The sequence below is a fragment of the Podarcis raffonei genome, chromosome 10, assembly GCF_027172205.1.
Source record: "Podarcis raffonei isolate rPodRaf1 chromosome 10, rPodRaf1.pri, whole genome shotgun sequence".
Taxonomy (NCBI): Eukaryota; Metazoa; Chordata; class Lepidosauria; order Squamata; family Lacertidae; genus Podarcis; species Podarcis raffonei.
The window spans coordinates 2,260,167-2,284,480 of NC_070611.1; the positions used below are offsets into that span (position 1 = coordinate 2,260,167).

Consider the following 24,314-nt stretch of genomic DNA (forward strand, 5'->3'; position numbering starts at 1 on the left):
AAGGCATCCCCCGAAAATAAGGCCTCCCCGATAATAAGGCCTCCCCGGAATATAAGGCCCCCGAAGCTACCGTAAGGCAACTGACTCCTCTGGACCGTAGCGGCGGGCGCCGACGCGCAGCTCACTGTTTGGCCGCAGCGCAGCGGGAGCTGTTCAGGCAGTGCAAGGTCCCTTTAAATCAGAGAGCCTGCTGCTCGCTCTGCCCTGACGGAGTCTGGCTGACTCACAATTAGACAATAAATGTGTACCGTATTCTTCTTCATGGAAAAATAAGGCATCCCCTGATAATAAGACCTAGCGCATCTTTGGGAACAAAAAACAATATAAGACACTGTCTTATTTTCAGGGAAACAGGGTAGCATTATCGTGTCCTCCCCCACCACAATTACTTGCCCCTTTCCAGAACCCTTTCCAGCTCTACAGTAGCCTTTTTGAGGGGAGGCAACCTGAACTGTACATGGTAGCAGCAATATCAAAGGAGACTGGTAAATATTTCCTGATGTATTTATTCCTGTTTCTGTCAGCTGAAGTAGCTTTTGTATTTCCACCCAACAATTAGTAGTAGTTGTAGTTGTAGTATTAGTAGGCTACTGCCCTTCATCTACAGATCTCAGGATGGTTCCCAACATAATAAAAATACAAAATAAAAGTACAAAATACATAATAAAAAACAAGAAACAAACAACCCCCCTCTCACAATCACATTTAAATGGCCACAGAATCTTTAATGAGCCAAAGGCCTGATTGAAGAGGAACTGTTTTTGCCTGCCGCCTAAAGGTGTATAATGAAGGCGCCAGCTGATCCTCCCTGGGGAGAGCGTTCCGCAAGCAGGGGCCACTGCAGACAAAGTGTCTTCTCGTGTTGTCACCCTCCAGGCCTCTCGTGGAGAGGGCCCATGAAGAAGGGCCTCAGATTATGATTGCAGGTTCTGAGTCGGTTCCTATGGGGGGAGCGGTCCTTGAGGTATTGCAGTCCTGAGCCATTTAGGGCTTTAAAGATCATAACCAGCACTTTTATTTGGGCCCAGAAACTGATTGGCAGCAACTACAATCAGACCAGGATTGGTGTAATATGCTCAAACCATCTTACCCCTGTGAGTGAGCTGGCTGCTGAATTCTGCACCAGGTGGAAGTTTCCGAAGGCAGCTCCATTGCAGTCATCCAACCTAGAGCTTACCGGAGCATTGATGGCAAAAGTTAGGCTATCCCTGTCCAGATAGGGCCCAGCTGATGGAAGGCATGCCACGCCACTGAGGCCACCTGAGCCTCAAGCAATAGCAATGGACCCGGAAGTGGTCCAGAGCTACCTACCTGCTTCTTCATTGAGTGTGTAACCCCATGAAGAGCAGTCAGCCTCCCAGCCATCCAGTCTAGGGAACCACCCACTTGTTTTGTGTAGAGATTGTGCTTATTTTCACTATATTGAGTGTCTTATACACTGCACAGAGACAGTTGTAATGAAGCAGTATGGCAATTTTTGATTTAAAAATAAAAAATGTTCACTGGAATGCATTGGTTCTCTCCAATTGGCCACAGCAGTGTATTACTTCAAAACCAAGAGGTTGCCTTCACAGTGGTCTTGAGGGCTCATCCCCAAATGGGCAAACAGAAAAGTGTGTGACCATTTTTGTCTTTTAGGGAAAAGATGGTGGGTCAAAACACACACTTTTAATTATTACATATTAAACGTATTAGTCACTTGTCACCTAAATGATGGAGGTGGGGGGATAGGTAATACTTTAATATTCCATACCCTTAACAGTGATAGAAAACATTAGCAGCACACTAACAATAAATAACACTCCCATGCACTGACTAGCATATAGAAACTCAGCAGTGACACCCCTTCCCTAATTCCAAAATCATTCACGTCAGGTCATACATATTTTTAATCACCCCGCCCAGAAGTGGCAAAAGTGAGAAGACACTGCAGGGGAGGATGGCACCCTGGCTGGCCACAATCCATCAAGTACAAGTGTGTAAGCATTGCAGGAGGACAGGAACTAGTTTGCCAAGTAACGGGCATGGAGCAATGCCAGGAACTTGTTACCTGCCATGACCAAAGCAATTATCTCTCTTATCCCCACAGGCTTCTTTACGGAGTGCTATATTTTACTAAACAGCTCAAGTGTTCTTTATGGAGAAAAGCCCTGCTCCCTTACCCTCAATTTTGCCTGAATGAGCCAGGCGTGCCCTTCTGTCAAGGCCCCCCAAATACACAAAGCACAGGTTAAGTTTGGTCTGGCAGCCACATGAAGAGATGGCCACTTCCCCAGATTCCCAGGAGGCATCTAACATCTCCCACAGCTTCCCTAAAGGTCTTTGCAGACTACCTGGCAAATGTGACCTGTGCTATGATTGGTTGGAAAAGTGTCGGCTGCACTCAATCCAAAGTGGGTAGAAAAGCCTTAAATATGGACTAAGGACATGTTATTGGCATCTGTCTGTCTTGAGAGACAGTGGCGTGCACTTCCAGGGGTGAAGTCAAACCGCTGCATTAGCAGCACTGAAGTGACCTCCCCAGGGTGCAAGCCTCGGCAGGGTGTCTGGAAACCCTGAGCTGCCCACAAGAACCACCGTCCCCCTGGCCTCGCTGATGTGGTCCAGAAGGAAAGCAGAGCAATATGTCTGGCACAAGCTTGTCTGCAGGAGTTGCCAGGAGGAGGCAGACAAGGTGCCATCTTAGAGACTCTGCTCCAGATTTGTGTAGGGTTTACTCTGCAGCCTTTCCCCCCAAATATATCCTGCAAGGCAGCAGAGGGTTATCAGAGTTTTCCTTCTCCCAGATGGGCTCCCTTCCGAGGTTGACGAGACCCATTTGCCCCTCACTTCCATCTACAGCACCTGCAGAAACCGCCTTCTTGACGGTTGGACCCATTCTTGGTCTCGCCCACTCCATCTGCCAGAGCCTATGTTCGCATGCAGGAGAAGCCCCTAACTCACTGGGGTTTGAGCCTCATTGGCTACCCTCACCTGGTTTAGCCGGCCAGTCGAAACCATTCCTGGGGTGTGGCTGCTGTCACATGCTGACAGCTTTTAGGAGCTACAGGTGAGAGCTGAGTGCTGGGTGGGGACCAAAGGTGGACAAACTACCCCAGAAGCAGCAAGTGTCCCCCACTAGAGGTACTACCCTCCCCTAATACCCCAAACGACCATGCAGACCCTTTAAAATGGTCAGTAATCCCTGGCAGCTCACGAGACTAGAAAGCTGTTTGTAAGTAGAAAAATTAAAGTTTGATAGATTTGAACCAACATGCTCCCTTTTATTTTCCATATCCTGCTTTGTCCATTTGCCCTCCTCTCTTAATAAAACTTCATATACTTGGGGCTGTTAGGGTCTAAATGGTAGGATTCTTGCCAAGTACTTGAATGAGAAAGTGGAGTTTCCCAGGGGAAAGAGCAGTGCTGAACCTCAGGGTGGGGAAGGCAGCTGGATGCCAGCTCTGTTCCTGATAAATTGAGAGGTATTTGGTGAAGTGCAAAGCATACAGTCTTGGGAGTCTCTTTGGAAGCAATTGCTTTTGCTCCCAGAACTCACCCTACTTGGGGTTGTAGAGGTTAAAAATGGGGTGGTGGCGGTGGTAGAAATATTGGATGGTTTGGGTCACAACTGGTCTACCCTGCAAGACAGTTGTGCAAGGTCTGCCTCTTCTGTTAACATTCATAGTCTCTCTTTCTCCCACTGTTTAAGACAGGTGTGATGGACAGCAGAGCCAGACCAGTCAGGTGATGCAGTCCCCCCTGAAATTCCACCAGAGGGCTGGAGCCTCTCTCTGATTGGCTACAGAGTCTGCTAGACACAGAGGTGGGAGGAGCAGCACATTGGGAGAGAGTATAAAAGGAGCCATTTCTGAGGGAGAAAGTTAGACAGGGCCAAGGTTCAGGTTGAATCCACTACAACAGGATTTTGCCATATTTTTTGCATGACCTATTCGAGTCTGTAGTCCTTTCTGGCAACAGCCATACAAGAATGCATTTATGTATAACCAAAGTCCAAGCAGTTTCAGGAGGGAGATTTGGAGTGCTTTGTACACTTAAACCTTCATCAGCTGCTTCTCTACTCAGTTTGCCCCCTCAGCTGCTGCCTGCTCTCATTGGACTCCAACACTGTGATTTATTTGTTGTTGGTTATAAGCATGTTGGGCTTTGTTCCATATAGCCTTACACAGCCCAGGGCCCAAATACCGGTATATGGACTCCTCCCCCGCCCCCTTACTTGCCACCCCATACATTAAGGTTTGTGAGAGCAGAGCAGCTCATAGTTCTCTCCAACTCCAGTTTGTAAGGCAGTGGAACATCCTTTGTTATGGCACCCCAGATGTAGAAGTCCCTTGCCACAGAAATTTGGTGGTTCCCAGTGTTCTTTACTTTAGGCGTTGAGAGCTGGATTGCTGCTGGATTATCTGAAAGTTTAGTTCTCTGCTCTCTGTGTTTTGTGTAGTGTATAAGGTACTACCCTGGGAACTTCAGGGTTGAAAGGTGAAATAGAAATTCAAATATTATTATTGTTTCCCATATGAAATCTGGAATGCTATAGCCTGGCAACAGACATACTACAGGGAGTTATTGCCTATTTATTTTAATTCAAAAATAAACCCTGTCAAGCAGGAGCAAGTTTCTATGCCTCAGCCACGAATGTAGTATCCCTTTCTCAAACCCTGTTCCTTTGATCCCCTCACACATTCTAGTTTTGGTTTTTTGTGGTGTTGCCAGTATCCCAACCATAGTGACTCCTGCTTAATACACCCACTATTTTTATTTCTTCTAGCTGTGGTGTAATTGAACAGTGGACAAAATGGATACCCATTTCCTTTTTTGTTAAAAATTATCTGTTTCCTGTTCTCAGCTGCAGACAGATGTTTTCCCCCTACAGATAACTTCTGATAGCTGTTGTAATGTGTTTTTGAGAATGTTCTTCATACCTGGCAGGGGGGTTGGAGAACAGAAACAATCTTTATTTTTAGGATATACAGTTAATCCCAGGAGACGGAGCATCATAACACAGACAGCCATCATGTCGGAACACAAACAGATGCAGCTTCCCAGACACCATTAGAATCATAGAATCATAGAATCATAGAGTTGGAAGAGACCACAAGGGCCATCGAGTCCAACCCCCTGCCAAGCAGGAAACACCATCAGAGCACTCCTGACATATGGTTGTCAAGCCTTTGCTTAAAGACCTCCAAAGAAGGAGACTCCACCACACTCCTTGGCAGCAAATTCCACTGTCAAACAGCTCTTACTGTCAGGAAGTTCTTCCGAATGTTTAGGTGGAATCTTCTTTCCTGCAGTTTGGATCCATTGCTCCGTGTCCGCTTCTCTGGAGCAGCAGAAAACAACCTTTCTCCCTCCTCTATGTGACATCCTTTTATATATTTGAACATGGCTATCATATCACCCCTTAACCTCCTCTTCTCCAGGCTAAACATGCCCAGCTCCCTTAGCCGTTCCTCATAAGGCATCGTTTCCAGGCCTTTGACCATTTTGGTTGCCCTCCTCTGGACACGTTCCAGTTTGTCTTACTTACTTATTCAAACCTTTATTAGGCATTATACAAATAAAACAATAAAAGAGAAAGAAACATATAAAAGCCTTGAGATATAAACAGAAAGGCAGCAGTTGGCTACATACATATATATATATATACATATAAAATCAGTGGTTTTCCTTGTTAACCTGCTCCTTGGAGGACTGCTACCAAAAACTCGGCTACCCCCGCCGTTACCCTTTGGTCAACGTCGGATAGGCAGAATCCCACACATTCACCTTGTTGGGGCTCCAGACCACCCAGAAGAGGGGACAGCACGCGTTGACGGAGCGTACTGTACAATGGGCACTGAAAGAGAATGTGCTCTACCGTGTCCGGGACATTCATAGAACATCTGCAGAATCTCTTATTTCTAGGGATGTTTTGATATCTTCCCCTGACAAATGCTGAGGGAAAAACATTCAAACGGGCCAGCATAAAAGCCCTACGTTGGGCTGGAATTATTAATTTGGTGACGTAATTGGCTCTGCTATCTAAGATATTTAAATCATAGAATATGGGCGAACAAATTTTGTTTACAGCTGCCATAATATTTTGCCTCTCGACATCCTTTAGTCTAGTTAGGATATTATGGAAAATGTATTGCTCATTAGAATTGTACAGGGGCTCCAGCTCGATGCCTAAAGATTCAATCTTTTTTTCGAGGTACTGATACCATCTTGATTTGTAGGAGTCTTTGAGCAAATCAGCGAGCAGACTTGATGGAGGGCAGCGAAAATGGCAGCGTAACCAGTACTTTATTGAGGTGGACCAGGCCCAATATTCCATTGTGTGTATGCCTATTTCTGCACACATTGTTTCATATTTGATCACAGCTGGGAGTCCAAGAATACGTCTCAGAAAGCTGGAGTGAATCTTTTTTAGATCACTATTATATGCTTGGACCCATAGCGGGATTCCATAGAGTATCTGGGATTGCACTTTTGTTTGGAATATCTGATTGGCCGCAGGAATAAATTGATTGCCTTTCTGATAATAAAAACGGGCAACAGCTGATGAGGTGCACTTTGCCTGTTTTATGGCATTTGTGCAATGATTTGCCCACCCTAAATTGCTCTGGAATAAGATTCCCAGATACCTATAGATTTTCACTTGTTGAATTTCCTGCCCTCTTATTTTCCATTTCTCTAATTTCCAACCATTCGAGAAGACCAAAATTTTTGTCTTCTCGTAATTTATAGAGAGCTTGTTACATTCGCAGTAAAGGATCAGAGAAGATATAAGGCGTTTCAGACCCAAGCTCGTTAATGATAGTAGAACAGCATCGTCTGCGTATAATAATAGAGAAACTGGTTTCTGATTAAGTTTAGGGGCATGTGATTCTATTTTTTGAAGGTGATCTGGCAAATCTGATAAAAATAAATTAAATAGGAAGGGGGCAAGAATACACCCTTGTTTTACCCCTTTCGAGTTTGGGATGTCTGATGAAAGGTGACCTTTGGTGTTAAGTTTGACTTGACAGATATTGGAAGAGTATAAATTTTTTATTAGGATCAATAAGCGCTGATCAATTTTTAATTCTGCGAGTTTCCTCCACAGCTTTGGGCGGTCAATTGAGTCAAATGCACCACGAAAATCTACAAAAGCAGCATATATCTTAGATTGCCTTTGAGATCTGTATTTTTCAACCAAATGCATAAGTATAAGGCAATGGTCTAATGTAGAGCAACCTTTGGAGAAACCTATTTGTTCTTTCCCTGGTAAATTTAGATTTTTCATCCAGGCAAGGAGTTTAGATAAAAGGTGCTTAGCGTAGATTTTCCCTATCACTGATAATAGGCTTATCGGTCTATAATTCCTTGGTTCTTTTGGGTCGCCATTTTTAAAGATTGGGATAATTATTGATCTTAACCATATCTCAGGTATGATCCCATATTTATCTATGAGAGTAAACAATTGAGCTAAGGGTTCTGCCCACCAATCTATATAGGTCTTAAATAATTCTATTGGTAGACCGTCTGGCCCAGGAGATTTCCCCGATTTGAAATTTTTAACTATCTCTCTAATTTCCTCTTCTTCTACCCTTGGCCACTCCTGGAGTTTATTGATTTTATTTTTAGTGGTTTCATTTCCTTTAAGTTCACTGTGTAGATTGTTAAATACCGATGTAAAATATTGGGACCATTTGGATTCTGCAATTGGTGGTAGAGTTAGTTGATTTTCGGGTTTCAATCCTCCGTACACTAGGTTCCAGAACGCTTTGTTATTTTTACTCTGAATTGAGTCGAGTAATTGTAGCCATTTTTGGGTTGCATATTTCTGTTTCTTTTCGGCCAGAATGTAATGATATTTTCTTTTTTCATCAAGATAAGAGGGCTCTAGTTTAGTGCGATTATTTTTAAATGTTTGGCGCAGTTTTCTTTTTAGCTGGAAACATTCATCGTCAAACCAAGGGCTAGCGCTATGTTTAAGTACCCAAACTTTAGGTGGAGTACTAAGTTCTACGAACATTTGGAAGATCTCATTATAAATTTTCGGAATATCGCTGTAGGAATTAGTGGTCTTTAAGTTGGATAATACTTGTTTTCTCAGGTTGGCTGTAAGTTTTTGCCCCACTACTGCACTCATTTCCTGGGACCATTTTAATTGGGTCATTTGTTTGTATTGAGAGGGTTCTATAATATTGTGCTTAGTTATCTTGGTTTCATCCTTTAAGTTAATAGACAACAATAATGGCTGATGGTCGCTTTCAGTACGCGTTCCAATTTTGAGGTCCATGATCGAATTTATAATATTATAAGGGACAAGAATATAGTCGATGACACTGCATCCTCGGGGGGAGAAGTATGTAAACTCCCCGCTTCTATCGCCTTTTGTTGAACCGTTCACAATCTGCAAATTAAAGTTGTTACATAATTCAAGTAGGCGTAAGCCTTCGTTGTTTACAACCCTATCTCTGGAGAATCGTCCTATTTTCAAGGCATGTGCGATATCATTATCAGTATTCCAATTTAGTTTGCTACATAGTTGTTCATTGTTGGTTCCCACTCTGGCATTAAAATCACCTGCTATTATCAATGAGGCATTTGGGTATTTATCGGTCAAATTTTCTATATAAAAGGTTAGTTGTGACCAATTTTCACTGTTGCTGTTGTTTTTGGATGGGGGGATATAGACATTTACAAGTAGCAAAGTATCGTCTTTTTGGGTTAAAAGTAGGGCTTGTGCAAGTGGCAAGCATTTTTCTAACTGCTTGATTTCAAACCCTAAGTTGTCTTTGATCATACAACAGAACCCTGCTTTCGGCCGGCCCTTCGTGTTTATTTTCAATGCGGGTTTCGTATAGGAGGAGAATCCATTGATTTTAATATCTCTAGTTGACCATGTTTCTTGTAGAAGTATTAATTCAAAATCTTTAAAGAAGTTCATTAGGTCTGGGTCTCCGTCTTTGTTTCCCCACCCTGCAATATTCCAGGACAGCAAGCGTAGGATCCGTTTTTGAGTTGGTGGCTGGTTGACAGCATTTAGTCATTCTAATTCTGTTATTGAGTCCAGCGAGGGATTTTGTCTTGTGCCGATACAGCCATTTGTCGCTACTTTCGGTGGGGAACATAATGGTGGATCTTTTAGATTCTTTTTTAAAGTGCGGGAAATTAGAATTTCCTCCCTTTCTTGATTTTCTTCCTTAGCTGTTCCTTGTTCCTGAGAGATTTCTGTGGTTGGTGGGCTATTATGGACAGTAGGATTGTTTTCGGTCTCTACTTCCATTTCTTTGGTTTCATTTGGTGTTGAGCTCAGTGTGTCAGGTCTGTTGGAGGTCATCTTTTGTTCGGCAATGTTAGAATCCTTTGTAGTACTTGAATAAGGGGTACCTATTTCGTTTGGAGCTAGTATTTGATATCTCAGCCAGGAATTTGTGGTCTCATTGCTGGAGTTTTTCCTTGTCATTTCATATTTTAAAGGAGGCTGGATTTGAAGCTCTGCATCTATACATTTGAAAGTTCCATTAGTAGCTCTCTTTTTGACTATGCATTTTGGGGAGAGGGCTGGTAGGTGTGAGGTTTGATTGTGTATTGTTTCTGCTGCATTTTGTTGGCCTTGCTGGTGAATTTCGGTCAATCTGGCCTGTAGTTTCGTCAGTTTACTGAGTATGCTTGTTTGTTCTTTATCTGGTAAGTTGGTAAAGTTATTCAGCAGATCTTCTTCTTCTGGGACTGTCCAGTCTGTTGTGTCAAGGGCGAGGCTGTTAATTGATGCTACAATCGCATGATTTGGGAGCTTAGATTTTTCTTGCGTGATTTCTCGGGTAGCTGGCAGCGGTTTCTCCCATCTACTGGGTTCTTCCACGGGAGTAGGGCAGATATCGGCTTCTGTTGGAATGGCCTTGTTCAACTTGTTCTGTCTTTTAGATGCAATCAATGGTCTGAGCGATATATCTTCAAAGTGTCGACGTGGAATAATTCCTTTCTGGGCTAAATGAGCCTTTTCCCTTAAGATTTTGGTTGGGATTCTATGACTACCAAATCTTAGTAGTACCTTTTTGGAATATCCATCGTTAGTGAGCCTCTTGACTGCTTTTAAGTCAATCCTTCCCCCCTCAAGGCCTAGGAGCAGATTTAGATGATGTCTGGCCCAGGAGGATGACTCCCAGTAAGGTAGGGGCCCTCTGTATGGAAAAATGTGGAGAACAATCTCACATGGCCTCAGTATCAAGTTGACTGAGTGAGGGGGGCTTCCTCTGATTTTTGGTTGGTTTAGAGGTATAAATTTGTATTTGTTCTGTTTATCTCCAGGGCTTGTTAAGGATGGCAAAAAGGGAGTGAGTTGCCTCCTTTCATCTGGGTTATCCAGCTTCTTGAAGATGTTTTGTAATTGTTCAAAGATTTTTTGAACTGTTTGAGCAGTCAGTAGGCAGCATTCCTCCAGCAGCTCCACCTTTCTATCAATTAGTACTTGTGCCTCGGTTATGGGAGTAGTAGCCTTGTCCTCGTTTATTCCTAGGGATATCTCTTCAACTGTCTTTCCATGTAAAGAGTTGAGAGAGTTTTTGGGAGGAGATATGTGCTGTTTTTGAAGTAGCAGATACTTATCTAGATTACTCTGTTTGAAACCGGAGGGCTCTGCGTCAGTTTCTGTGTCAAGACACCTGAGTCTTTTGGCTCTTCTCATTGCAGATTCTTCTTAAATCAATGAGATCAGACTTCTAAATAGAGTGATAAAGTATTAAAGTTCTCAGGTCGCAATCTCGTTCAATTTTCATTCCCATGTAAATATCATAAATATCATAAATAACATAAGGGGAACATGGGAGGAAAGAGAGAGAGTGGGAGGAGAAAAGAAGCCAGAGGTTTATGAGCAGGACATAAATCCTCCGTAGTAAATTCCAGAGTTCAAGGGGTCCTAGTGTTCTTCAGATTAAAGTTCAAATAAACAGTCGTAAAATAAGTCCCAGAAACGTCAATAAGTTCCCAAAGTTAGGGAAAGTTAGAAAAAGTTCTTTTTCCGAATATTTCTTTAATTTCTTTGGGTCGTATTTCCAACTTGGTATTCACTCAGTCAGGCAAAGAGATACATTCCTTCCTCCACCTTGCGACTTTGTAGCCTGCGCCATTTTAGTCCTCTACCGAGGTGAACTCCTAAATTAAATTGTCTAACATCCGACGTTCTCTTAGTGTATTTTTAAATTTTGTAGCATTAAATGAGTCTACTCACACTAAGGGTTCCGTTCTTATAGTTTTGGAGGTCCGTCGCATTCTTCAGTGGGAGTCAGAGGCATCGTAATACAGGGTCTTTACTTTCCCTTTTGTGCTGCGGTTTCCAGCTGCTACTCCCCAGACTTAACTTCCAAAACAATAAAACAATAAAAGAATAAACTAATTAAAACGAGGCGACAAGGCAGACAGCCAATAGTCTTTAAGGTCCTTAAGGTGCAGTTTTGAGGTCTTGAGGAGGCTAAAACTAATAAAAAACTAGTAAAAAACGCTTAGTTGAAGTCGGAGGCTCTGATTAGGCTGCTACCTCCGTCGCCATCTTGGCCATCCTTCCCAGTTTGTCAGTGTCCTTCTTGAACTGTGGTGCCCAGAACTGGACACAGTACTCCAGGTGAGGTCTGACCAGAGCAGAATACAGTGGCACTATTACTTCCCTTGATCTAGATGCTATACTCCTATTGATGCAGCCCAGAATTGCATTGGCTTTTTTAGCTGCCGCGTCACACTGTTGGCTCATGTCAAGTTTGTGGTCAACCAAGACTCCTAGATCCTTTTCACATGTAGTGCTCTCAAGCCAGGTGTCACCCATCTTGTATTTGTGCCTCTCATTTTTTTTGCCCAAGTGCAATACTTTACATTTCTCCCTGTTAAAATTCATCTTGTTTGTTTTGGCCCAGTTCTCTAATCTGTCAAGGTCGTTTTGAAGTGTGATCCTGTCCTCTGGGGTGTTAGCCACCCCTCCCAGTTTGGTGTCATCTGCAAATTTGATCAGGATGCTCTTGAGTCCATCATCCAAGTCGTTGATAAAGATGTTGAATAAGACCGGGCCCAAGACAGAACCCTGTGGCACCCCACTAGTCACTCTTCTCCAGGATGAGGAGGAACCATTGATGAGCACCCTTTGGGTTCGGTCAGTCAGCCAGTTACAAATCCACTGAGTGGTAGCATAGTCAAGACCGCATTTTACCAGCTTCTTTACAAGAATATCATGGGGCACCTTGTCAAATGCCTTGCTGAAATCAAGGTAGGCTACACCCATTGCGTTCCCTTCATCTACCAGGCTTGTAATTCTGTCAAAAAACAAGATCAGGTTAGTCTGACATGACTTATTTTTCAGAAATCCATGCTGACTATTGGTGATCACAGCATTCCTTTCTAGGTGCTCACAGACTGTTTGCTTAATGATCTGCTCCAGAATCTTCCCTGGTATGGATGTCAGACTGACTGGGCGGTAATTATTTGGGTCCTCTCTTTTCCCCTTTTTGAAAGTAGGGACAACATTTGCCCTCCTCCAGTCTGCCGGGACTTCGCCTGTTCTCCAGGAATTCTCAAAGATGACTGCCAGTGGTTCTGAGATCACATCTGCCAGTTCTTTTAATACTCTTGGATGCAGTTCATCTGGCCCTGGAGACTTGAATACATCTAGACTAGCCAAGTATTCTTGTACTATCTCCTTCGTTATTCTGGGCTGTGTTTCCTCTGCTGAATCATTTGCTCCAAATTCTTCAGGTCGGGCATTGTTTTCTTTATCGGAGAAGACTGAAGCAAAGAAGGCATTGAGGAGTTCAGCCCTTTCTGTGTCCCCTGTTTGCATTTCACCATCTTCTCCTCTGAGTGACCCCACTGTTTCTTTGTTCTTCCTTTTGCTACGAACATACCCATAAAAGCCTTTTTTGTTGCTTTTAACCTCTCTAGCAAGCATGAGTTCATTCTGTGCTTTAGCTTTTCTGACTTTGTGTCTACACGTGCTGGCTATTTGTTTGAATTCCTCTTGGGTGGTTTCCCCCCTTTTCCATTTTTTGTACACATCCTTTTTTAATCTTAACTCAGTTAAAAGTTCTTTAGATAGCCACCCTGGCTTCTTTAGGCACCTTCCATGTTTCCGTCTCATTGGTATTGCCTGAAGTTGTGCTTTTACTATCTCCCTCTTAACAAACTCCCAGCCATCATGAACTCCCTTTCCTTTTAGTATTACTGTCCATGGGATCTCACCCAGCACTTCCCTAAGTTTTATGAAGTTGGCTTTCTTAAAGTCAAGAAATTGAGTCCTAGTATGCTTGGCTGCTCCTTTCCGCTGTATAGTAAACTTCAGAAGAGCATGATCACTCGCGCCTAAAGATCCTTCCACTTCTACCCCACTAACCAGGTCATCAACATTGGTTAGGACCAGATCTAAAATGGCTGTTCCTCTTGTTGCTTCTCCCACTTTCTGGACAATAAAGTTGTCTGCAAGGCCAGTGAGGAATCTGTTTGACCTTATGCTCTTGGCTGAGTTTGACATCCAACAAATATCCGGGTAATTGAAGTCCCCCATTACTACTATCTCCCTTCCTTTTGCATGCTTGGCCATCTGTTCCAGGAAGGCATCATCTATGTCCTCCGTTTGGCTTGGGGATCTATAGTAAACTCCCACAATGAGGTCACTGTTATTCTTCTCTCCCTTAATTTTGACCCAAATGCTCTCACTTTGGCTTTGAGGTTCTAAATCTTGGATCTCTTCACAGGTATACACATCCCTGACATATAACGCCACTCCTCCTCCTTTCTTGTCTGGTCTGTTTCTCTGAAATAGATTGTATCCCTCCATTATTACATTCCCATCGTGGGACTTATCCCACCAGGTTTCAGTGATGCCTATTATGTCATATTTAGTTTGCTGTACCAAGAGCTCAAGCTCATCTTGTTTATTTCTCATGCTTTGCACATTAGTGTACAGACATTGAAGTCCATTAATCATTCCCCCGTGTCTCTTATTTAAGGATTTTTTCCTCCCACCACTAGGTCTGCGTGCTGTTTGCTCCATTTGGTCTATGACATTGGGATGATCATCTTCATCAATTGATAGACTCCTACCTTCAGGAGCACTGTCTCCTTCCCCCACATTAGTCAGTTTAAAGCCCTCCTGATGAGGTTTCTGAGATTAACTCCTGAACAGCCAAGGAGGTTCTGCATATACTTTACTACAACGCTAAGCCGTCAGTTTATTGTAACATATGAAAAAGCATAGGCAAACGAAATACGAATCCCATGTATATTTCTTTTTTAAAAAGGGTCTAAGTTATATAAGAGGGGCATTATAACACTTAGTTTAACATATAGATCACATTATTATCTTATACACACAAAGGATGAAATCCTGAACACTAGGGAGCAAGTCCCATTTAACTCGATACAACTTCTGCATAAATATTTGTTAAAGTGTTGTTTATTTTGTGGAATTGACACACCCCATACGTTTGCAACACACCCACCCACCCTATTCTTTTGACAGCAGAAAAGGTTTAGTCTCTCCATGGTTGGTGGAATCTTATCCTGGTGTTAACTTGTTTCTGTGCCAATACGCTTTTAAATGCTTAGGAATTTCTGCAATCCATTGCCATCTCTATAAGCATATGACAAAGTGTATGTACAGTGGTACCTCGGGTTCATTCTGGAGGTCTGTTCTTAACCTGAAACTGTTCTTAAGCTGAAGCACCACTTTAGCTAATGGGGCCTCCTGCTGCCGCCGTGCAATTTCTGTTCTCATCCTGAAGCAAAGTTCTTAACCCGAGGTAATATTTCTGGGTTAGCGGAGTCTGTAACCTGAAGCGTATGTAACCCGAGGTACCACTGTATTACTTTTACATGCAATCCTATCCATGTTTACTCACAAGTAAGACCTGCTGATTTCAACAGGCCTTGCTTACAAGCAAGTGACAGGATTGAGGCCTCAATCAGTGCAATAGATAGAGGTAATGCAGAGGCTGATGTACTGAAATATAATTGCTTTTCTGCAATGACAATGAAGGCCATTGCAAAGTTTTGTCCAGGAACAGAAATTCAAATGTTCCTTTTGCAGTATGGTCATCAACAGTGATGTAAATAGTCAGAAATAAATCTTGTCACCCTGCCCCTCTTCTTAGAATCTAACCTATTTATTATTCCCCACTATCCAAAGGTAGTCCAAATTACTATATTTTTATAGTACAGTGGTACTTCTGGTTAAGTATTTAATTTGTTCTGGAGGTCTGTTCTTAACCTGAAACTGTTCTTAACCTGTCACCAAACTGTCATGGTTTGGTGGCTGCTATAGTATTGCTCAAATGTAGTTCAGGCTTTTTGGACAAATTAGTTTGTACTGCAATCTTTTCTGAACTACGGTATGTCTGAAAAGCACATGTGGATACACACACACCAGAGACACTTGTTGAATTAGAGTAATTTATTGTGTGTTTTTTTCTGAACTTGACAGATTCCCAGAGATTGATAACACAACACAATCTTATGCACCAATTCACAACTAGTCCCTTGTTGGTTTTATTAAGAACATAGTAATTTTAAAAAATAGCTAAATATGTACATATTAATAAAACTTATATACATAAGATTGAGATACTTTTTTTTTACCTAAATATGGAATGATTTCCTAATAAAACCTATAAAAAGACTTCTGAAAAAAATCTGAACAGTAGTCACAGTAAGTAGACAAGAATACTATTATTTTTAAGATGTATTAAAAGAATGCTGATTGTTGGTTAACTGTTACTATATGTATGACTTCTTTGTAGATTTACTGGGGAGACTGAGTAGTTCTGTTCAAGAGGGAACAGTCTCTAAATCCTTTCCATCTCTAAGGAGAAAATGTACTTTTTAAAGACTGCAGTGCAAGTCAGGTTTATCTTGTCATCAAGAGAACACAGCCACATTTCAATAATTATATGTGTAATAATGATTACACATTATGTGTAAAATTCCATAAAAGTGTTAAACTGCAGTAGAAGTAGTTATTCAGCCTGAGTTGAACAAACACAAAAGATTCTGTATAAATATCTACAGCAGTGTCTTCTGGTGTGCTTAAGATGACTATGAAATTTTCATTATATAACATTCATTAATCCTTCATTGGAAGTATGACCTAGTACCTTTTCACACACAGACTAGGACAGAAGCCTGATTCTTCAAAAGGTAACAAGAATACATAAACCATAACTTCAGATATTATTTGTGGGCTTTTGTGGTTAATAACCTTAAAGACCAGTGTATAAATTTATGAACACCCATGTCAAAGTTTCCTTTCAAAAGCAGAAATATAAAATAAGCCAAAAATATTTGATGCGGGCAGAACACTTCCATTAGTTTTAACTCTGAGGAATGAGATCAGTACACAATGGTGATAAATATATACGTTTTGGAAGGAATTTAATATAAATATTAGTTAACTGGCAAGTGATAAGGTGGGATTATATATATATATTAATATAATTTAGGGTTCAGATTTTGTACACTGGCCTCTCTTTCCCAGCACCACCCATGATCCAGGGGATAACAAATATTAATATATCTGATTACAATGGAGTGTGTGGAGCTTGACCCAGAGGATGTTTGGTCATCTATCTGAAATTTCAAATAACAAATCTTTCGTGGAAATTAAGGGGGGCGGTAATTTGCAGATTCTGGGCCAATTTCCTTCATCCTTGGCCTACAATATTCACAGGGAGAAAACTGGGAATCGATTTTTTTTGGCAGATTCACACACCTGCCGGATGAGGAGGAAGTGAATGGGTATGCTCTTTACATATAAGTAATTGTGTGAGCATTTTCACTTCACAAATAGGCCTGAAGATGTGGAGACCCAATATGAGCTATCATTTCCTCTCACTGAAGGGATGAAGATTTATGGAAATCAAGCCTATGGGTAACTATGGAACACCTAGTTTCCATAGAGTAAGTGCAAGAAGATTACATACACCCAATCCACTCACGACAGAATTATCCTTAGTTGGGGAAATGTGTGAACTCCTCGTGGTCAGGAGGAAGGTGTGATACTATGCTCCTTTGAGTTGAACAAAGGAAACCAGGATACATGTTCCTATATGCACGTCCTTATCACTCATTTCCCCCACTGCTGGACAGATCCTTGAAGAGGCATGAGGAAAGGCATAAGCATTTGTGAAAATCAACACACCCCAAATGTAATGGTATTTCCCCTACATCTCATGTAAATATGACAGAAAAGCCATGTATAAGAGTGTTGGGGAGGCTATTGGCAGCGATAATTATTGAAATAACTTTTTGGGAACTACAAGATGGTGCTGGCACTCAAAAGCCAGGGAGAGAGAGAGAGAGAGATGAGGGGGGTTGTTACACCAAATGGTCTGAAAAATAAAATGTCTGAGTAATCTCAATATTAAGAACAGTTCGTTCCACGTTCACCAATACTTGTTCTGGACAAAACACCAGCATCAATATTAGCATCAATTATTGGGACTCTTATTGTCAAATACCATATTGCAACTTATTCAGAGAAGAATACTTGGCAATTTACCATCTTTACCCAAGAAGGAAAATCAAAGGCTAAGGAGAGGGAGAGAGAGAGAGAGAGAGAGAGAGAGAGAGAGAGAGAGAGAGAGAGGGAGGGAGGGAGGGAGGGAGAAAGGGTCTTCAGAACAGATGACTAATGATTTATTAACTTTGAAGTTTTTTGGTCCTTTGATTTCTGCACAAGAATCCAATATGAAATGGGGTCCTTCAGAACACCTTTCTAAGGGAGGCTCTTAACTTTGTTAATGTTTCGATGTTTAATCAAAGATGGAACAAACAGCCAGTCAGCATGCATATACTTATGTGGGGAAATGCAATCATAAAGACAAAATTTGTTCTATTTCAGTGGTTATCAGATTAATTGCACTATATCCTTGCTGAACAAGTCTATTCTGATTAAAATAAGAAACAAGTAATTTTGTGGCTTTGTTACCCTATGTTACAAAAGCATGAACAAACTTAAGATTGAGGCCATGATAGAGAACGCAGATATTGAAGTAGTCTGAAAATAGCGCTGGTGTCCTGCTCAAAAGTAAAGACGTCTGGATCTGCTAGTGAAACACTGGTGCTGAATGTGTGGTTTCAAAGAGGTTACCTGAAAAAGAAGAGCTGGGCTTAGGATTTGAAAGGTTGGCTGTATAAAACTGACACACAAGTATTAAAAGTAACCTATGGATTTCAACATTAAAGTAATAAAAGGTGTTGTCTGCAATAGAATTAGAACACTAACAGGCTGGCCATAATTTATTTCTTGGTATGTATCTTTATTACAACCCCTGGGAATCGCTTATGGAAAGGTATTAATTACTGTGAGAGAAATCTAGTACACAGAATTGGAGAATAAGGGAGAGAACACATGCAAAGGTGTGTATTAAGAGCAACAAGGAATTCATCTAAAAATATTACACACATGGAGAACAAAGCACTTGCATAACAGTGCAAGGGAGGGTCTATCAAATATCTGAAATTAATCTGCAAAGTGGAAAGAACAGCACTGCTCTATTGAGGGGTTTTTTCAAAACAATACAGAAAGCACTTAAACAGAACTCTCCCACCCCACCCTCCCTACAAATATATATAATTACAATGATCTCCCCTCCCCTGATTGCTCACTTTTATTTGGGGTCACTTAATAATAATTTTATTATTTATATCCCTCCCATCTGGCTGGGTTTCCCTAGCCACTCTGGGCGGCTTACAGAATATAGCACAAATGATAACCCCACCACCACCACACACACATCCTGGAGAGTCATGTCCGGATAACAATATTGAGAGATTGCATGGCATAATATTGTCCCCAATGTTCTTCAACTCTGAAATGAAGCCACTGAGTGTGGCCATTCGGCGTTTGAGGGCAGTGTGTCGTCTGTGCGCTGGGAGTGGTAGCCAGTGCTGCTGAAGCCAGAACTGGAATTCAAGATGACTAAGAGATTGGGGAACGGGGTCATATGAACAAAACAAATTTCAGTAGGGACAAATAGGTTGAGAGAACTGGGTCAGTTTAGTTTGGAAAAGAGGAGACTGAGAGGAGATATGATAGCCATCTTCAAATGTCTCGAGGGCTGTCACATGGAAGAGGGAGCAAGCTTATTTTCTCCTGCTCTGGAGGGTAGGACTCAAACCAATGGCTTCAGGTTACAAGGCAGGAGATTCCAACTCAACGTTCAGAAAAACTATCTGACAGTAAGAGCTGTTTGGCAGTGGAACAAATCCCACAAGAGGTGGTGGACTCTTCTTCCTTAGGGGTTTTAAAGCAGAAGTTGGATGGTCATCTGTCATGGATGCTTTAGCTGAGATTCCTGCATTGCAGAAGGTTGGACTAGATGACCCTTGGGGACCCTTCCAACTCTACCATTCTATGATTGCCATAACATCTGAGTCAGAAGAGGCTATGTATAATCCTAATCACTGTCCTAGTGATGGACTGGAGGAGGGCTAATAGCCCAATGTTGAACCCTGGGAAGATGGAGGAAGGGCAGGTAAGTTTCACTTGCATGTTCTGGATGGGGCTGCACTCCTTCTGAAAGAGCGCTTTCAGAGTTTGTGAGTGCTTCTGGATCCATCTTTTTCACTGAAGGCTCAGGTAGAGGGCCCTTAACCAGCTACAGACATCATCTTTGACAGGCAAAGCCTGGCCATGGTAATTCCATTATGAACTTCCAGACTCAGTTATTGCAGTGTGCTCCATGTAGGGCTTCCCTGGTCTAGACGCTCCAGCTGGTGTAAATGCTATGGCTACACTGTTGGTAGGAACAGACAACCACAAGCACAAAGTTTCAGTGCTTAAAAGCTTGCACTGGCTACTCAGAGGCTAACAAGCCAAGTTCAAGGTTCTTGTGTTAACTCACAAGATCCTTAACAACTTGGGTTTAGGGTACCTAAAGAACCACTGAGGTCTCTAGGGGAGTTGCTGTTAGTAGTCCCCCATGGCTCTGATGCACAGCCTGTATACACCAGAACCCATGCATTTGGTGTTGGGGCCCCCATTCTGTGGAACACCCTCTTGGAGGTGATCAAACAGGCCCCCTCCCCACTGAACTTCAGGTGTGTGGTTTAGATTTAATTTTAGCAGGCATTTTAAGTAAGCTTCTATGTTTTTATGGCTAATATTAACTGATTTTTCTCCTTATGCACATTTTGCAGAAAGGAGACCAAAGAAATAAGATTTCTACTAATGTGACTGCCTCTTTGTGTCTCACTTATGAACTTTTGATAGCAGAAAAATTAGCAGCACTAAGAAATTGCATGAGATGAAATGGGCACCAGTAAAATACTAAATAAAATTACTAGAGCAATTAAAAGCTGACATATAAAGACTTCGTTAAGGAAATTGATTATCATGTCTTCTTACATAAATTGCCTTGATTGCTTGATTGGGTGTGGGGAGCAAGAGTGAAGAGATCTTTATAATCTCTGTGATCTGAGGACAGATTTATATATTCAGTAGTTACTGAGTACAAAAGCTTTCCCTAGACTTCTGGCTGTTATAAGGTCACATTTTAAATGCTTCTCTGTAATGAAGGACTCCTTGGGCACAGGCACAATGATGTCAGGGAGAAGGGTGTTGTCTGGCCTTCCTGAATTGTAGTGTTTTATGTTCAGTCCCCTGCCTCCAGTGGATGGAATAACCTCCACTCCTAGCACTACGGAACAGGCAGTGGAGACAGAGAGTAAGAAAATGTGAGGCATATCTAGTGATAAAGGAAAATGTAAGTTTAGGTAAGAGATGCTATATTGTGCAAGGTTATTCCAGACAGCCCAATTCTAATGAGACTATAAGCAAACAAATGGCCAATTTGTTTTTATTAACCAACAGCTTTTTTACCTGTTTGTAGTAGAGAAAGGTCCAGTTTCTCATCACAGTCGGTTGTCTCTACTAAATAAAGATAATACATAAAATTTATTATTCTCCATAATACATACAATTAGAATTAAGTAAAACAGTAGAAATAAAATTAAATGGGAAAAGTGGTATGGAAAACAGGCAAGTGTACTACACAAATGCATCAAAACCCCTACAAATTAGAAGCATTTTAAGAACTTAGGGAATTCAAAGGAAGAGCTGCTCCATAAGACAATAACCAGTTCTCTTCAGAAGGTGACTGATGAATATCCAGTTCTCTGAAAAGAAGGTATAAATAAGGCCAAATGTGATAGTTTGCTCCAAAGCTCTCACAGGGCCAACTCCATATACTACATGAATAGCTTTGCAAGTCTCATGGTTGATAGTCATATTGCTTCACACACATATAAAGATTTTTGCTGTATTGTCTGCCTTATGCAGGTACAAGTTTCATGATCTAAGCAGGTTAGCTCTATACCCACAAGGATGAAATTCTGTCTCTGCCTAAGCAGCATTTAAACACATCTCACATTTTTTACATTGGAAGCAATCACATCTTTTTAGGCCAACAGCAATTGTGCCAGAGTTTCACTGAACTTCCCATCAAGCAAAATGAATGCTCCCAACACTAAACTGACTGAAGGACTACACTCAAGGGCAGAGCCTTGCATACAGAAGTTCGATCCCTGGTCCCTAGAGTTAAATTGGTCCTGGGGAGCAGACCTTAGAAAGAGCTCTCTACCTGAGCCCTGGGACAGCCACTTTCGGTCACAGAGAACAATACTGGGCTACACAGGCTAATGAACTGACTTTGTATCAGACAATTTCATATGCTCAAAAAGCAGTGTACATTAATGTCCACTTTAGGTTGGGAAAGGGACCATAAATCAATGTTGCTTTATTTTTATGGTTTTAGGTTGTTTCATGGAGAAGTAATATTGGGCAGTGATTTTTACTGCATTATTGTACTTAATATAATAATAAAAATTTATTATTTATACCCCGCCCAACTGTTATTGATACTTTTTAAATATTGTGTGCCTCTTTGGGTATTTTTAAGAATGAAAGCAAAACTAAAAAAAAACTAAAAACCTATATTCTCAGTGGATACCGTGTTATATAAAAATACTTTTTGTGATTCTTACCAAAGGGGTGTTCAGCATACACATTATACTCACTGAGTACCATGGACTTAGGTAATATTCTGATCTGCATATATGTGCAAGAACCATGAGCCCCACTCCCTTGGGATATTAAAGTAGAGGTCTGGTTTTGTTTTTTTAATGGTGCAGCAGTGATGAAAACTTTGTGATGTTTAACACAAAACAGAAGCTATACAGTTGATGTTAAATGTCAAATTTTACGGCAGATTATTTTCACCTCAAAAAGTCACAAGATCGTTTGAGTAAATGTTGCAGTTAGAAGTTGATTTCTGGGTTCACACACAGAGCAAATGGTGAAAGAGGTCTCGATCACCCAGAGGATTCTATAGCCCTCATGTTACATGCATGCAAGGCGCTCATGGCTTCAAGCTGGAGTGGGGCCTTGCTCCTTGCCCGGGTGTCATCTTGCCAAGCTATCACTGCCCTTTGGTGTTCTCATTACGTGCTGCTGGTGTGTTCAAGCAGCTACTTATGATCTGGGGTTCCCTTTCGGATGGCAACATATGGTTGGAGGGTGCAGCTAGCATAGCAATGTTCTGGCTTGAAACCACATGTCTGTTCCAAACACAAGTAATGAATGAATAGGGCTTAAATTCTAACCACATCAACTCACAGATCCATTGAAAGTGATGGAGTAGCTCAAGGAAATATAAAAGCAGTGAAAACGAGGAAGCTGTGCCACCAGCTCTTCACCAACCAGAACAAGTTGGAAGATGTCAAGCCCATAAAGCTGACACACAAAAATAAAGCTGAGGAAGGAGAAACACGTGCCTCCCCTATCCTGCCTTACAGTAGCTAGAACATGCTTAAAGAGAACCATGCTGAACCTAATCACTCTAATGCAACAGTTAAAAAAAGGATACACCAAGACAGGTGAGGAGTAACACAAGACAGGTGAGGAGTGTCTCAGTGAATCACCTGAGGTCTGTAACATCAAGCGCTGGCTTGCATGTGTGAAAACAGCCACAGATCAAACTCCACAAACAGCTTTCATGCCATCGTAAGACACAAAACATTTCAATGGAGGTGACTCAGATATTCAACTCTGAGTCATAATGCCTAGTTGAGTGACAAGACTAAGAAATGTACATAGGCCTGAATCAGCCCTTAGGAGCAGTGTCCTTCCTCAGTAATTCTTAAAGGCTGGGTTCAGGCTGCACACTGTCATACTGTTTGTCTTGCCACCTTGCTATCTGCATTCAATCTGCTTTCTACCTCTAACCCTACCTTACCTGAGCCTCTTTTTAACCGTCTTCTTGCCAGTTTGATTTGATCCTGAAGAATCTGTACCCAGTCTCTTGGGCCAGGTAGTTTATCCACATGGTTTGCAGTGCAGTATTTTTCTGTGAACACTAAAAACAGAAGGTACAAATAATCTCTTTACCAAAAGGTTGAAAAAGATGGAAAACTGCAAGCCAAGGTTTAAGTAACCAGACACAAGAAAAGCAAACTCACAACATTCTACATTTTATATAAAATGTGAGAACTGGATGTTTACATTTTTGTAACTTAAAATCTCCATGACTGAGCAAAGTCAGCATGTAAATTTATTCTTCCCAAACGATTTTCCAAGTTCAGGAAGATACTAACATGGGAGACCTTCAAACAAACTAACTTGCAATGTAAGCTTGGACTGTAGCTGTTTGAAAGCACTCAAATAGCCAAGAGATTTTGCATATATTAGGGAAGATCCGGTAAGCTAAGCACTCTGCGAATGTTTACCATGTTGAAAAACATTAGCAGAAGATGGCATTGGCATTCCAGAAATATTCACTAGAAAGATCAGTCTCCAGACATTTAAAGAGAACACCACAAAACATTGCCTTGGAATCTCCGGAACAAAGTGACACACGAAACTATGAAATCTGAAAACACAGTGGCAACATGCACATAAAATGTTACTCAGATGAAGTGGAACTAGCCAAAACAAAGTGTTGGGCTTACACACCTCTCCCCACACTTACTCTCCCCATGCAGTCAGGAAGAAGACTTCTGAAAAAAATTATTTCATTTTTGGATAATTCTGTCATGAACCAGAGATTCAAACATATTATTTAAACAAGCTAGCTTTATAACCCATGGCTTGAATGTTATGCCAAGCTAGGCTCTCTGGTTCACATGCAATACTAAGCCAGGATTCCATAAAAGTGAAACTAAACCCAGCAGAAGCCCTTTTTCTGGCTGCGGTGAGAAATGGATAGGGCAGCATGTGAGGCAGATGCTTTTGCTTGGGCTCCTTCCAGCTCAACCCATGTACCACTAAACCACTGTTCAGCATTACATGCAAATATGACCAACATTTG

The 24,314-nt window shown here is 41.6% G+C and overlaps 1 protein-coding gene across 2 annotated transcripts in view; it reads right to left on the reverse strand.

Annotated features, from left to right (window-relative positions):
- Positions 1-15,383: 15,383 nt before the first annotated feature.
- BEND7 (BEN domain containing 7) overlaps positions 15,384-24,314 on the reverse strand; it is a 69,263-nt gene continuing 60,332 nt past the window's right edge. For both annotated transcript variants that reach the window (XM_053404661.1, XM_053404662.1), the window contains 3 exons: positions 23,244-23,363; positions 20,831-20,881; positions 15,384-18,097 (listed from right to left, as the gene is read on the reverse strand). In XM_053404661.1, the coding sequence (XP_053260636.1) occupies positions 18,054-18,097; positions 20,831-20,881; positions 23,244-23,363 (215 nt within the window). In that variant the 3' untranslated portion in view covers positions 15,384-18,053. The remainder of the gene's footprint in view (positions 18,098-20,830; positions 20,882-23,243; positions 23,364-24,314) is intronic.